Genomic DNA, 13,722 nt, shown 5'->3' with positions numbered 1-13,722 from the left:
TTTGCAGGTAACAGTGGGTTGCTAGTGGCAAGTGCAGGCTGTGGCTGCAAGAGTCACCAGTTGTATTTCGCACTGCATCGTATGCTATTCAATTCAATTCAATCCAATTTTATTTATAAATCACAACAGCGGTCGCATCAGGCCCTTGTTGTAAGGCAAACACCCTACAATAATAGAGAGAAAACCCCAACTATCAAATGACCCCTTTTCACCAAGCACTTCGCAACAGCAGCAGGAAAAGCTTCCTTTAATTAAACAGGCAGCTATATGGACAAAAGTACTGGGCCATCAACACGTTACACCTGACCATGAAGCCGCTGGTGCACTGTTTTGATGGTGATGTTAATGCTAGAGGAAGTTTGGAATTCTGAAGTAATTAAGTCAGCAGAATCTTTTACACACTATGTGCTTTAGTGCTCGACGACACTGCACTGTGGCTCTATGTGGTCTTCCACTTCTAGCGGAGTTGAAATATATAGAAGGGAAAAGTTTTCACTTGTTGCAGGTGTGGTGTCCTATAAAAGTTTTAAAAAGTTTAAAAGAATAAATATAAAAGTTTTAATTCAGTAAATGGACTGGTACTTGCATAACAGCTTCTACTCAGTTGAGTCTTATTCAAGCAACATTCACACACACATTCATACATTATCTATGCCTAAGTGCTTTTCTCTGGCATCATGGGCAACTTGGGAGTTAATATCTAGCCCAGGGTTACTTTGACATGCAAGCTACAGGAGGCAGGGATCGATCCGCCAACCTTTCGATTAACAGATAACCTGAGGATCATAGCTGCCCTCTGTGAGCTCTTTAGAACGACCCACTTGTTTAGTCAGTAAAACCACACTGGATGGCTAGGTGCTTGATTTTTGGGGGTCAGTCAAAACATCCTTCACTCCCACCTAGTTGCTCCAATCTCTTGCTTAAAAGTCATTTTCTGTGCAACACCGCCCCACCACACACACACACACACACACACACACACACACACACACACACACACACACACACACACACACACACAATCGCTATTACTAAAAGAAAACATAGACCCAATGTGGTTAGATAAGTGAACATAAAGACAGATGCTGATCGTTCCTTGAGGTCTATAAATAGACATTCCTAGCAACCAGCAGAGTAGCACCCAATGGAACAGCATGTCAACTTGATCCTCTACAGCACGAATGATGAGACGACAACAAGACAAGTGGAGAAAGACAAGTGGAGAGTCTAGAGTTTACCAGGCAATATTTGGAGGAACATGCAGGTCAGAATTTAACATAAACAATGGCTCACTGGCCCAGGGCCAGTAAGAAACCCTATCTAGGCAAATGCTTACTCTAAGTACCAAAGAAGCAGCTTTTCAAACTATGCCACTCTATAATTTCACCTTGTAAAAGGTTCTTGTCAAAGGGACCTTATGCGATTGCAAAAAAAAGAAGTGGTTCGTAGTGTCATGATCAACACAGTAAACCTGGGTAAAGGAAGGCAACAGAGCTTTCAGTTTGGGTTTCTGCTGTCCAGAGAGCTAACTGCCTATTTAAATCCAACTCGCTCCAGTGATAAATAATACTTAATAACTATGTGCAATATAAACATAATATATACTAATGGGTAATGGAATTTTCATTACTTTAATTAAAAGAAAACTAATCCAAGGATACATATAGGCCCATCAAGAGGTAAAATCTTCGCAAATACAATCCACTTTCAAATTGAACAGGCACAGCCAATAAAAAAATTGTTATGCAATCATCAGAGATGAATTTTGAAGTTATGTACAGTGAATTAATCGTACATGCCTATACCTTTGTCCTGCTCTGCCATGTAAATATCGTTTTAGTTCATCGTTAAGTGTTTGACAGGCAGGGTGTTATAATATGAACACACATATATATAGATATATATTCAAGGATTGTGGATATAAGTTAGATTGGTGTGAAATTAAAACAACAAGAAGCTTTTATGAGGTGCATAAATGCTAAAAATGAGTTATTTTAGCCCTTTGGTAGGTGGTTGCTAGGCATCATGATTACATCATAATATCTGATATAGATAAGAACCTTCAGGGACCTAAGATGTACCAGTGTGGGAAGTTTGGTTTTTCAACTCTTGATTGTATGGGAGTTTGCAGACCAGCAGACAGGCAGTACTTTAGTTGTTGTAATATGTAGCAAAACCTGTACCATAAATAAAGGAGGTGGTTAAAAAGCAAAAATGTGTCACTCAATATAGTTTAGCACCATAAACTTTAAGAAAAGAGAAAAATCCTGTTTGGTTTTTAAAAAAAAAAGTTAACTGTGTTAACAAATACTGCTGTCTGTATAGAAAAGCAAAGATGAGACACAGAGACTGGGTAGGAGTGTGTATGAGATGTGCCGGGGTCCATTACCCTCAAACAGGTGATTCATTTATACAAAGGTGCTCATTTCACATGCCTTCTGCAGAGCCGGCAGCTACTTCATCCAACACTGAAGACTCCGTCACGCACTACAGATACACACAAATATACCCCTTGTGAAACGCAAAAGAAATTTAACTAATTATGTGTATTTGTGCACACAGGATGCCACAGCGAGCTGACAGTAGGTCTCTTACCCCTCCTCTCAATTACTCAGTGTCTAGTCTGATGTATCGATTAGCTAATTGCTTTGTTATGGCAACATTATTCTGTCAATCTAAAAGATATTGATCTGATTAGTCAGAGCAGCGAAGTAAAAATGTGACTGAATAGAACAAAGGCGTTGGTGGGAAAGAGAGAAGCGGTGAAGTGAACGTGTTTAAATTTAGCCTCACATTTAAATTTTAAAATTTTTACAGTTAAAAAAAGAAAAGGAAAAAAATGTGGTCGCTAAACTGAACGATCCAAAGTGCAGCATATATATCCTCCCTGAGAGAAGAGACTTTCTCACACTTTGGTTCCTATCCTTCCCATCTGTAACCAAGGACAGATGAGGCGCATCACTACGGTTACCATATCCATGACAACCTCTCCTGCTGCTATTATTGGGCATGTCGTCAAGGAGACAGAGCGGCACATTATGGGATGCAGACAGAAATAGAAATCTTGAACTGGGAGAAATACAACAGATCTGTGGTATTACATAACAAGGACTTGCAAACCTACTGAGGGGGTGCCACACTGAATCTGAAACTCAGGTATGATTAAAGCAGGGTTGGGGGGGAGTATGTTTATAAATACATTATTACAAATATACTTAAAAGTATAACTGTAAGAACATTTCGAATGTTCCTCAGTTCCATTTGTAGTTGACGGCAGCTACTCTGCAAGTTCTTCTTATATAATGCCAATGAAAAAACTTTAGAAGACAAGATCACAGGAATGGACTGATGACAGGTGGCATCGATCATTGGGTGGACTAAATAGTGGATAGAAAAAAAGAGAAACAAGTAGCTTGGGAGTGTGTCATTGCTGCAGTGAAGACGGTAAGGCAGAAACTTGTGCAAATGGATTCCAAACTGCAACAGCCATATGCAACCAGCAGGATAATTGTATAAAAAAAGGAGAAATGGAAAGAAATAAAGCTTTTGGTAAACAAACAAAATCACACGGGACTAAACACTTAATGATAAGCTACATGGGAAAGAAAATTAATGGCAGCAATATCCAACAAGGATGGAAAATGCTACAACAATACTAAATAACAACACAAAAGGTTAAGGTTAAGCTGTGAGGAAGGCAGTATTTATAAGACTCCCGTGGTTCAAACTAACATTATAGGGCTGCCTCACAGTCTACAGCACTGGAAAGGTGACACTAACTTATCTTAGTGTAACGGGAATGATCATGCCACTGAGTTTCCTGCTGGTTAAACAATATGGTCACAGGTTCCCTCTTCCTAAATGTGCATTAAGAGTCATTTGGGCCGTTAGTGTCCTTAATCAAAGCAGCTCTGGATAAAGCCATCCTCTAAATTATTATGTGAATATAATGAGGATCACAATAGACACTCTGGCAAATTAAAAAGTGGAAAGTAATATGGATTCTGGCAGTCTTTGGTTTAATTACTGCTGTGCAAACACAATGAAAAAAAAAGCTCAATAGGGCCAGTTGTTAAATAGCGTAAACATAAAGAACATGCTTAAGAGGCCCTTATGGCATTATCAGATGAAGGCACTGTTATTAAATATGATGTTCTCATTCTGACATGTGTTTGTCACAAAAAAAACCATCAAAAACCATTAAAAAACATTAAAAAAGCATTAAACGGTGTATCGGTTTAGTGGCAGATGTTTGAATAAAGACAAAAATACACTCACTGGCCTCTTTGTTAGGTACACCTGTTCACCTGCACATTAATGCAAGTATCTAACCAGCCTGTCACATTTAGTCATATAGACAAGGTCAAGATTACTCACTGAAGCTTAAACTGACCATCAGAATAGAGAAGAAATGTGATTTAAGTGCCTTTTACTGCCTCATGCTCCTTGGTGTCTGACAGATGAGCAGCAATTCCCTGAGTGAAATTGCCTTGTTGATATCAGAGGTCAAAGGAGAATGGCCAGGGTGCGTTGAGCTGATAGGAAGGCAACAATAACTCAAATAATCACTTGTTACAAGCAAGGTTTGTTGAAGAGCATCTTTGAGACACATACAACACATCACATTTTGAAGTAGACGGGCTACAGCAGCAGAAGACCACACTGTGTGCCAGTCCTTTTAGCTAATAAACAGCAAACTGAGGCTACAATTCACAAAGGTTTGCCAAAACTGGACAACAGAAGATTAGGAAAAATGCCACCTTGTCTGAAGAGCCTCGATTTTAGATGGTAAGGTCAGAATTTGGCATAAACAGCAAGTATTGATCAATCCCATCTTGTATCAAAGAGTAGGCTGCTACCGGTGGTGTAATAGGATAGGGGATATTTGTTTAGTACACTTTTTTACCCCTTAGTAGCAACTATGGAAACTCCAACAAATTATCCCAAACTTGTTTCTTAAACATAACAATAAGTTCAATACACTCAAATACCTTCCACAGTCACCAGATCTCAAACCAATAGAGCACCTTTGGGATGTGGTAAAACGGGAGATTTGCCTCAGGGATGCATAACTGACAAATCTGTAGCAATTGTGTGATGCTATGATGCCAATATGCACCAAAACCTCTGAGGAATATTTCCACCACCATATTTTTTGTACCGTCACACATTTGACGGCATCTGTGTCTGAGTGAAACGAGATCTGAACCACTGATACCTCCACACATTAATCAGCCAGACAGCTGTGCAATAGATCTATCCCCCCACCCGCCTAAAAAAAAAGAAAGTACTTTTTGATTTAAGTTGCCTAGTTGTTAATACTGCACAGACACAGACACTTACACATACATGGTTCGCCTGTATATTTAAGACTCTGGTCCATCTGCGCACTGCTTCCTGTCTGTCAGAAGGTTATAAAACTAATTGAGCACAGCTGTAGTGGTTGTGTGTGTTGTATCTGTTCATTAACTTAGGAGGTGGGGAGGGGCCAAAAAGGGTCCAAAAAAGAAAAAAAAAAGAAAAACTTGGCTAAAATATATGACTTGACAGTAGTTTTGTTTAGGCCTTGCATTTTATCTAACAGTGTTCCTCACAGTGTGCCAGGGCTTTGTGCTTTATACGGTTTCAGAACACTGAAGCCCTCTACGGTGCTTCCATACGGTGGGAAAAACTGAGAGACTTATTATACAGTTCAGATTTCAAGTAAAAACCTCTTCTGCACTGAAAGACAAAATAATATTTACATAAAACAGAATTTCCATTTGGGTTTCCAACATGAATGACTGCGCTAGCTGCTTTTCACCTGAAAGTTCAGCCTTTCTCGATGCCTCTGAAGGATCAAGTTCTGTCAGCCTGTGCTGCTAATCTTATTAACGGTTTGATAACATAAATAGAACCTTTCAAATTATATGAAAGAGTGTGATTAAAGAGCTAAAAAGCAAAGCGTGATAAGCAGAGAGAGTAGGTGATGGGCATGGATCTAGAAGATAAAAAACAGCTGTCTGTTTGCTGACTCATATGCACCTGCTCTGACACTGTATCTTTATGCGAGAAATTAGAGGGTTGGCATACAGTTAAACAAATAAAAACAAATATTTAATCATTCACAGATGTGCTGTAAGTCCAACACAACATTATGAGTATGCAAGGTGAAAAAAGCCTAAATGGGGCCTCTTTTTCTGCTATTTGTATTCAGAAGACAAGACGGAACCATTCTCCAAACATGCAGCAACGCATGTAGAGATGTGTGGAAATGTGAAGGCCATAGTAAAGTGTGAGTTGTACAAGATATCCTTAGGAAGAAGGAAAGAAAGAGTTGGAAACAGAGTGCCAGATGTTACAAGGCCTCAGAGGGATTAGTCTCCTCTAACTATAAGGTTTTGTCTGCATACAGGATTTTTTGGCATCTCCCAAAGAGGTTTTAGCCAGAGCCAAAGGAAAAATCACCAGCATTATATTAACATTCGTTTTTTAACAAATATAGAAGAATTCTATGAAATAACAAGAAAATGCATAGATTTCTGTCACATGAGTTAAAATAGACTCACTATTTTAACAGTCACAGTCAAGCCCTAGAGATTCGAGCCAGGAAAAACCCTGTAACTATACACTGGCATACATTTGCCAGCTGACACACACATTCACACATATGTGACGCACATAATTCACATGTACAGTCGAGTCTAAAAGTTTGGAACCACGCTGAATATCAGTCATAGAAACCTGGAAATCCTTTGAGCACTTGGAAACATTTTAAAACACAAGAAGCTGAGAAGCTAAATGTGAAGAATCAAGTGTGCTAAAGGAGGGCTAAATAGAGGACTTCTCAATATGAACTCATGGCTAGGCTGAAGGATTCTTAGGGGGAAGTGTAAGTCACATCAAATGCTTTATGGAAACTGGTTCAGCTGTTTCCCAAGCACGGTCAGGCAGAACAAAACTGACCACATAATCAAAAGATCAATAGATCAGGCGTTATTTTCACAGAAAGACAGAAAAGTAGCTTCACCACAGTTGCGGGATTTGCTAAATGAAGTACACAACACTTCAGTCCACTAAAGACCTGTTAAAAAGGAATGACAGCAGTAACGAAAGGGTGCGTGTAAGGAACAGGAGAAAGCTGATACTGTATACTGTAGTGTATCAAACTCACAAGGGAAATATAATCATGACTATTTTGGACACTGTAAAACTGGACAATAGCAGTAAATCAACTGACTGCTAAGTGTAACGCCAATCTTCACCTGTAATACTCTGCAAGCACCTGACTGCAGCCTCACTGAGCATTTATGGGGACACTTTATGACTGAAAAAGCCAAGCATTCCTAACATCACAAGAAGCTTATCAAATCATGGCTGAGTTTAACGTGTCATCATTGTGGTTACTGTCAGTGTAGCTCTGAAACCCATTTAAATTTTTCAAAGGTTTAATACAAAGCTTTTTATCAACTCTTAACATATGAATGAACAATGCAAAAATACAATTTGCAAATCTCTTTTTATTAATAACTCATTTTTGCTTCAATATGTAACATTTAGTACAATATGAAAGAAGAAAGAAAGAAAATCAGCCAATTAAAACAAGTCAAGTCAGGCCACCAACAAAAGTTCGCAGTTCCTCAGTGCAGACCAAAATGATGTTTTTGCCCACAAAGAATGAGGCCTCATCTTTGATCAGATTAACCCACAAAGCTTTGTATATTTCATACAACTCTGAACTCAAGTTAAAAGTTATAATCAATAACCTTTTCAAAAAATTAGGGTAATTCCATGACCGTTTTCCCCAAAGTTTCTGCCTTTCATTAATTTTACTCGCTCATTCTTATGCTGTACCTTCGCTAACTTGGCAAAACCGCATACAGTTCATGACAGTAAATCATACAAGGATGAATCAACCGGAAATGTGCAAATTACACGCTAGAACGCTAAGGAAAAACAGCAAATGCTGCTAATGAATTGCTTAATAAATCACCCCCTACAAACACAAGGTAACTCAAGTGTCAGGCCGAAGCAACAGGACTGCAAAAACATACCCAGTGAACCAAGCAGCATCTATTATACCAAGCCGCAAGCGAGCATACTGAGCTGTAAAAGAGCTTAAATATCATGCACTACTCACCAAGTTGGAGTTGGTGGCGTTCGAGTCATCCTCAGGAAAGGGGATGTAGACAGCTAAGGCCACACAGTTGGCAAAAATTGTCATCAGGATGATGATCTCAAATGGTCTGAGTGAAAAGTTAAGGTGGAATAGTGTACACAAAACAAGAGATACAGAGGCATTTACACAGCAATGATTATCTTGGTTTACTTGAGTACACTTTAAAAACATTAAACTGAGTCAAATACATTTCTACTGCTTTTGGAGTACCTCAGAGTTGGTTTTAAAATCTGTGATGGAAAACACAAAATAATATAGACTCTGGTTTCTGACCTCCTTGTATAGAAAAAGTCTTCATATTAAGCATGTTGTTTCAACAGAGAAGTATTTTTAACCACAGCAATACATCTTTACATAAGCATAGGTATATATAAACATCGCAGAGTGCACAAGGAGTGTACACAAGGAGAGAGATCAAAGTCAGTGAGTTTGGCTTTTTGTTAACAATGACACACGCTGGCTTACTTAGAGACCTCTTTGTGCGTAGTGGAGGGAGGCGAGGGTTAGAGAGACGCTGCATGGCCTAATATGGGTGCGGCAAGGAGCAGGCCTGTCGCGTGGAAGACGGGATGAGGAAAGAGTGAGAGCAAGATGGAATAAGAGAGGAGAGACACAGAGGGCTTTTATTTGGAACGGTCCTTCAGAGGGGAGTGACCTCATTATTTTGGGCCTCAGAGAGAGAGAGAGAGAAAGAGAGGGGTGGGAGAGAGAGGAGAGCTACAGATAAAGAGAAAGAAAGGGAGAGAGTGTGAAGGAGAGATAGAGGAGCTCTGGTTTTCATCAACACAATTACAAACTGCCACTGCTGTCACCTCCCTCCACCTTCTTCTTGCCCTCCCTCTTCTTCTATTCTTACCTTCCTTTTCTTACTTTGTTCCCCTCCTGTCTGCCTTCACTCTCGGCTGCATATCAAATTAGTCTAGACTCCAGACCTCAAGGTATAATGTAAACAGCAATGTACTGATGACTCGGGCTGTCAAAACCTCCAATCCTGAAGACAAACCATCAGCAAAGTCATATATATTAGCTGACACTAACATATTGCATCATACCGCGAAAGCAGTTGGGTTTTTTTTTTTTGTCCTTGAGACCAGAGTTTAATTATTCACTACACCGAATCTCACTGTTGGACTTGGAAGTGGCGGTTTGGCAGGTGCTGTAACAACTGGTAAATTAATCTAATCAGCCAATCGCTTGACAGCACGTCATTGCATTTATACATGTAGACATGGTTGAGGCCACTTGTTGCATAAGAACATCACCAAAAGCACAACTCATAAAACCTTGAAGCAGATGAGCTACAGGAATTGAAGACCACACTGGATGCCACTCTTGTCGGCTAAGAACAGGAAACTGAGGCTATAATTCACATGGGCTCACCAAAATTGAACAATAGAAGACTGGAAACATGTTGCCTGGTCTGATGAGTTTCAATTTCTGCTGCTACATTCAGACGGTAGTGTCAGAATTTGATGCAGAAATCATTAAAGCATGGATCCGTCTGGCCTGTCATAAACTTCTTATTTAGACAATCTGAGTTGCAGATGGTAAAAAATAAAACAACATTCAGATGTGGTTAGAAGTTTACATACATTCAACATGGGCATGAATGCCATGGTAATTTGGGGGCTTTTAATGTTTTCTTTGAACTGTTCTTTTCCAGAGTGGAATGATTCTGCAGCACACATCTTAAATGACTTTTTAAAAAAAAACCCAAAAAAACCAAGAATTGGATGCAAAAGTCTGAATTTACTTTGGATTTTCTCATTTTAACCCCAACAAGTTCTACAGATCACAGCCTTATAGTCTTCTGAAGTATTGCTTGCAATAGGTTTAGATGACCAATAAGAAATGGGAAAGTAATTCCCCAAAAATGGCCCCAACAATTTTAGCAATCATACTACTTGCACCATTAATAATTGCTGTGTGACTAGAAACAGACCTCCTATTCATTTTAGAGGCTTAACTTCTGTTGTAAGAACAGCACTGTAAACACATAAAAGAGAAAGAGCTTCAAATTATTACCATCAAGCAAATGTTTTGTTTATGTTTGGATTAAGAATTGACTCTTGAACACCATCGGCCACGAGATCATTCAGCTCGTTCAGCTTGGGACCAAAATGCATCAAAGTTAATCACTCACCCTTCTACCAAGGGCTCATTAAACTCACTTCAGACATATGGGGACCCACTGAAAAATAGGCCTGTGACTCATTCTGCATTCCTGACCCATAATTTCAAAAACCCTTGAGGTCTGCTTCCATCAGCATGATAATAAATCTACTGTCTGCTGTGCTGTTGAGAGCAAAACAACACTTGGAGGAAATTTGGGAGGTCTGTACCAAATCTATTCGTAACGTACATTAATTAGCATAACAACAATAGCAATATGCATCTTTAAGACCACAGGAAAAAAAGAAATATCACTGGGAATCAGCATTTTGCTGCAAGCAAACTGAGAGCTCTAAAATTAACCAGAGTAAATAAAATTGAAATCAACATCCATGAAGCTGGGAGGCTTTTACGGCTGATACAATGTAACATTTTCCTGGGTGCTACATGCCTCAGACAGCAGCACACAAATATATATAAATATATATATATAAATATATATATATATATAAATATATATATATATATAAAATTCTGCATTCTGACAGGCTAACTGTGTTTCTTGGAACAGAATTTCACTTTGGGATTGCATCCTAGTACCCCTGAAGCTGTTATTTCTAGAGCTTCTCTCTATACAGTTGGATCACATAAACGCCACATACAGTTTACAATAACTCAGATAATCTCTTATCTTTTCAAAAGCCCGTAAGGAATCTGGGCTATACTTATACTATCGAGGAGAGTGAGGTTACTTGTTATGCTGATATCCCCATATCTAGTTTCCTGAGTTTGAAAATGTATACGAACAGTGCAATTCTTCATGTAAGCCTGTGGAGTTTATTAGCTGTAGCTGGGAAGTGTGTGCATGCATGTGTCTGTTTGTAAATGCGCTAAATAACACCTTTTGAAAATGAAAACTTAGTGTGATTTCATATAGAGAACATGGTAGTTAGGAAGATGTCTCTCTCGCTGACCTTGCAGCGTGCAGGTAATGTTTCCAGGCTATAATTACACAGCACGCGAGAGCACTGTGTGTCTGTGTTTTAGTCCTTTATCATCTGTGTTCAAGTACGTGTGTGTTCTTCAAGAGTGTTGCTGTGTGTTCTCTAATCTGAGTGTGTGCTTGTGTGAGCTTAGACAGGCCCCATTGACCTGTTGAGAGCAGCAGCAGTTGTCATGGTAACAGAGGAGGAAAAGCGGAGGATTTTGGATCTCTATCTCCAGAGACAGAGGTACTCACAGTACACAGGACATGCACGCATAAAGCCTCACATATATAAACAAAACATACACCAGAGTGGACACCGAGTCACCCACATGTTCAACAGCATGCCCGCACTGCAGTTACGAATGACATCCCATAGCAGGGAGGTTAAATAGAAAAGCAGAAAAACAAAGACTTGGTGTTAATGGTGTTAATTGTGTTTCTTCCACGTTTCTTCGTGACTCAGAGGCCATGCCTTTTTAGCTGCAGTTTTCTTTAAGAGCACATTTTAATGTCCATTTTCTTTCTGTCACCTCACCAACGCTCTTTTCCTTCCCACACTGAGCAGTTTAAATGAATGATTTCAGGGAATTGTGGCTAATAATCTGAATGCTCATCAGTCACTGGGTTAGATTGTTCCAGCAGCCCTCAGGGTTTATTCATGCTTTTGGCTTATATTTTCCAGCTTCTGCACAGCTGGACAGTTGATAGGTTATTGGCACGATAATGACAGATACACAAGGTGACCGTCGGGACGACACGTTCACCGTTTCCATAAACAAACTCAATGATATAGGTCTGACTCCACTTTCATGAATTCATGGCATATTCACAAGTTAACCTGCATGATGGAGGGAATCTATGTAAATGGAAACTTTTGTTCAAATTAAAATTTGTGAAACTTAAGCACTTTTTTCGTTGTAGTTTTTTGATAAATATAGCCTGTAATGTCAGGCTCAGACGATAACAATGCCCACTGTGCCAGGCTAGGCTAGGTTATAGTCATAAAATTTGCTTTTTGATGACTGAAAGACCTGAAAGACGAGAGTCTGATCCTTGACTATTCCTGCTTCCTGTCTTTCACCATATTCATGACACAGTTGGAAAGGAGGCTCTAGCTAGCAATTTACAGGAAAAGAATGTAAAGAGACGTTAGCAACTAACCACCTAGCTAAAGCCAAAGTAGCCTTCCCATTTTGTTTTTCCAGGTGTAAAGTTGTACAAAGCACAGCTCTTAATACTACGAATTTTGTAGTATCCACAATGGGTTAGTGGAAAATCTAGAAAACCTTACATGGTGGGGCAAAGCAGGGGCAAATTACCAAAATATCCACAAAAACCATTTAAAGTATCATTATCTCATCTAAGAAAACAAACACAAAGGGATTTTTCTACAAGTTTTAAAGCAGAAAAACTTTGCTCACACCGTGCAGTACTCACTGGCAAAACAATGGCAGTCTTGCACAGACGAAAAGTATTTTAAGGACATAAAAGTTGGGGCGGCTGCTGGATGTGGCAAGTTTCTACAGCAGGGGGCCAGTTGCTCCCCTTGCCCCCTTTAGATCTGTCCCTGCTACAAAAAGAGCTAGTATAGCATATTCATCTTTCTGTCTGGAAGTCATTAGGCAGCCCAAATGCAGTGTTGTTTTTTGTTCATTAACAGACACTAAGGGGTAAAACAATTAACAGTAATGCACAATCTCAGCTTTCTGATCTGGACATTATCAAGTAGTCTGAACAATGTTTTTCAGACTAGCTTATAGTGTGAACATGTGAGGTCCATTAGAGCCTATAATATTATCAACACTGATTTATTGTGACTTGTTAATTTGTTAATGCAACCCACCCAGCACATGCATTAAAACACATACTTCCTATATCTTCTTCTATTTCCTACCATTTTGCACTGCTTTCTACTTCCTTCCTCTTCTCTTCCCTTATGATCCTTCTATTCTAAACCCACACCTCTACCTCCTTCCCTCCACTCCACTCACTATTTTCTTGTTTACCTTTTCCGTCCTCCCCCCAATCTCTCACTCCCTCCGTCCCTTCTCTGTTACTCAGCTCCATTATCTCTCCTGTCGACATCAATGTCCTGCCCACATCCCTGCCTTTCTCATTTTCCTGACCCCTCCTTTTCCTCTCCTTCTGTTCCTCTAAGAACCGTGTGCAATTGTGCTCTTGCTGAGTCGAGGCTTATGTGGACATGCACCTACTATTGATTATTTTGAGTGTGACACAGGCCATTTCTGTCTATCTCTCCATTTCCCCGTCTCTTTCGCACCCTGAGGGAGAACCATGTCATTATGTTCAGGAACTTAAAAATAGATTTTAAAAAAACAAAACAAAACTGGAGAAGCAGGGTTGAAAGGAAGAACAGTAAGAATTTGGGATTTGGGTGGACAGAGGGAGGGTTGGCTATTAAATGTTGAGACTCCTAGGTGGAGGATGGGGGGTGGGGGTAAAG

At 39.6% G+C, this 13,722-nt stretch overlaps 1 protein-coding gene and 1 long non-coding RNA gene across 8 annotated transcripts in view; both read right to left on the bottom strand.

Annotated features, from left to right (window-relative positions):
* Positions 1-4,343, bottom strand: part of LOC120735721 — a 34,480-nt gene extending 30,137 nt beyond the window's left edge. The window contains exons 1-2 of the long non-coding RNA XR_005696343.1: positions 4,333-4,343; positions 1,571-1,577 (exon numbers count right to left, since the gene is read on the bottom strand). This is a non-coding gene — a long non-coding RNA (uncharacterized LOC120735721). The remainder of the gene's footprint in view (positions 1-1,570; positions 1,578-4,332) is intronic.
* cacna1c (calcium channel, voltage-dependent, L type, alpha 1C subunit) overlaps positions 1-13,722 on the bottom strand; it is a 218,103-nt gene that overhangs the window by 137,587 nt on the left and 66,794 nt on the right. For all 7 annotated transcript variants that reach the window (XM_040035288.1, XM_040035289.1, XM_040035292.1 and 4 more), the window contains exon 3: positions 8,120-8,225. In XM_040035288.1, the coding sequence (XP_039891222.1) occupies positions 8,120-8,225 (106 nt within the window). The remainder of the gene's footprint in view (positions 1-8,119; positions 8,226-13,722) is intronic.

This window comes from Simochromis diagramma, unplaced genomic scaffold (genome assembly GCF_900408965.1).
Source record: "Simochromis diagramma unplaced genomic scaffold, fSimDia1.1 OVJJ01000816.1, whole genome shotgun sequence".
NCBI lineage: Eukaryota > Metazoa > Chordata > Actinopteri > Cichliformes > Cichlidae > Simochromis > Simochromis diagramma.
Note: the sequence above shows the minus strand (reverse complement) of the source record. Positions and strands in the feature narration are given on the sequence as shown.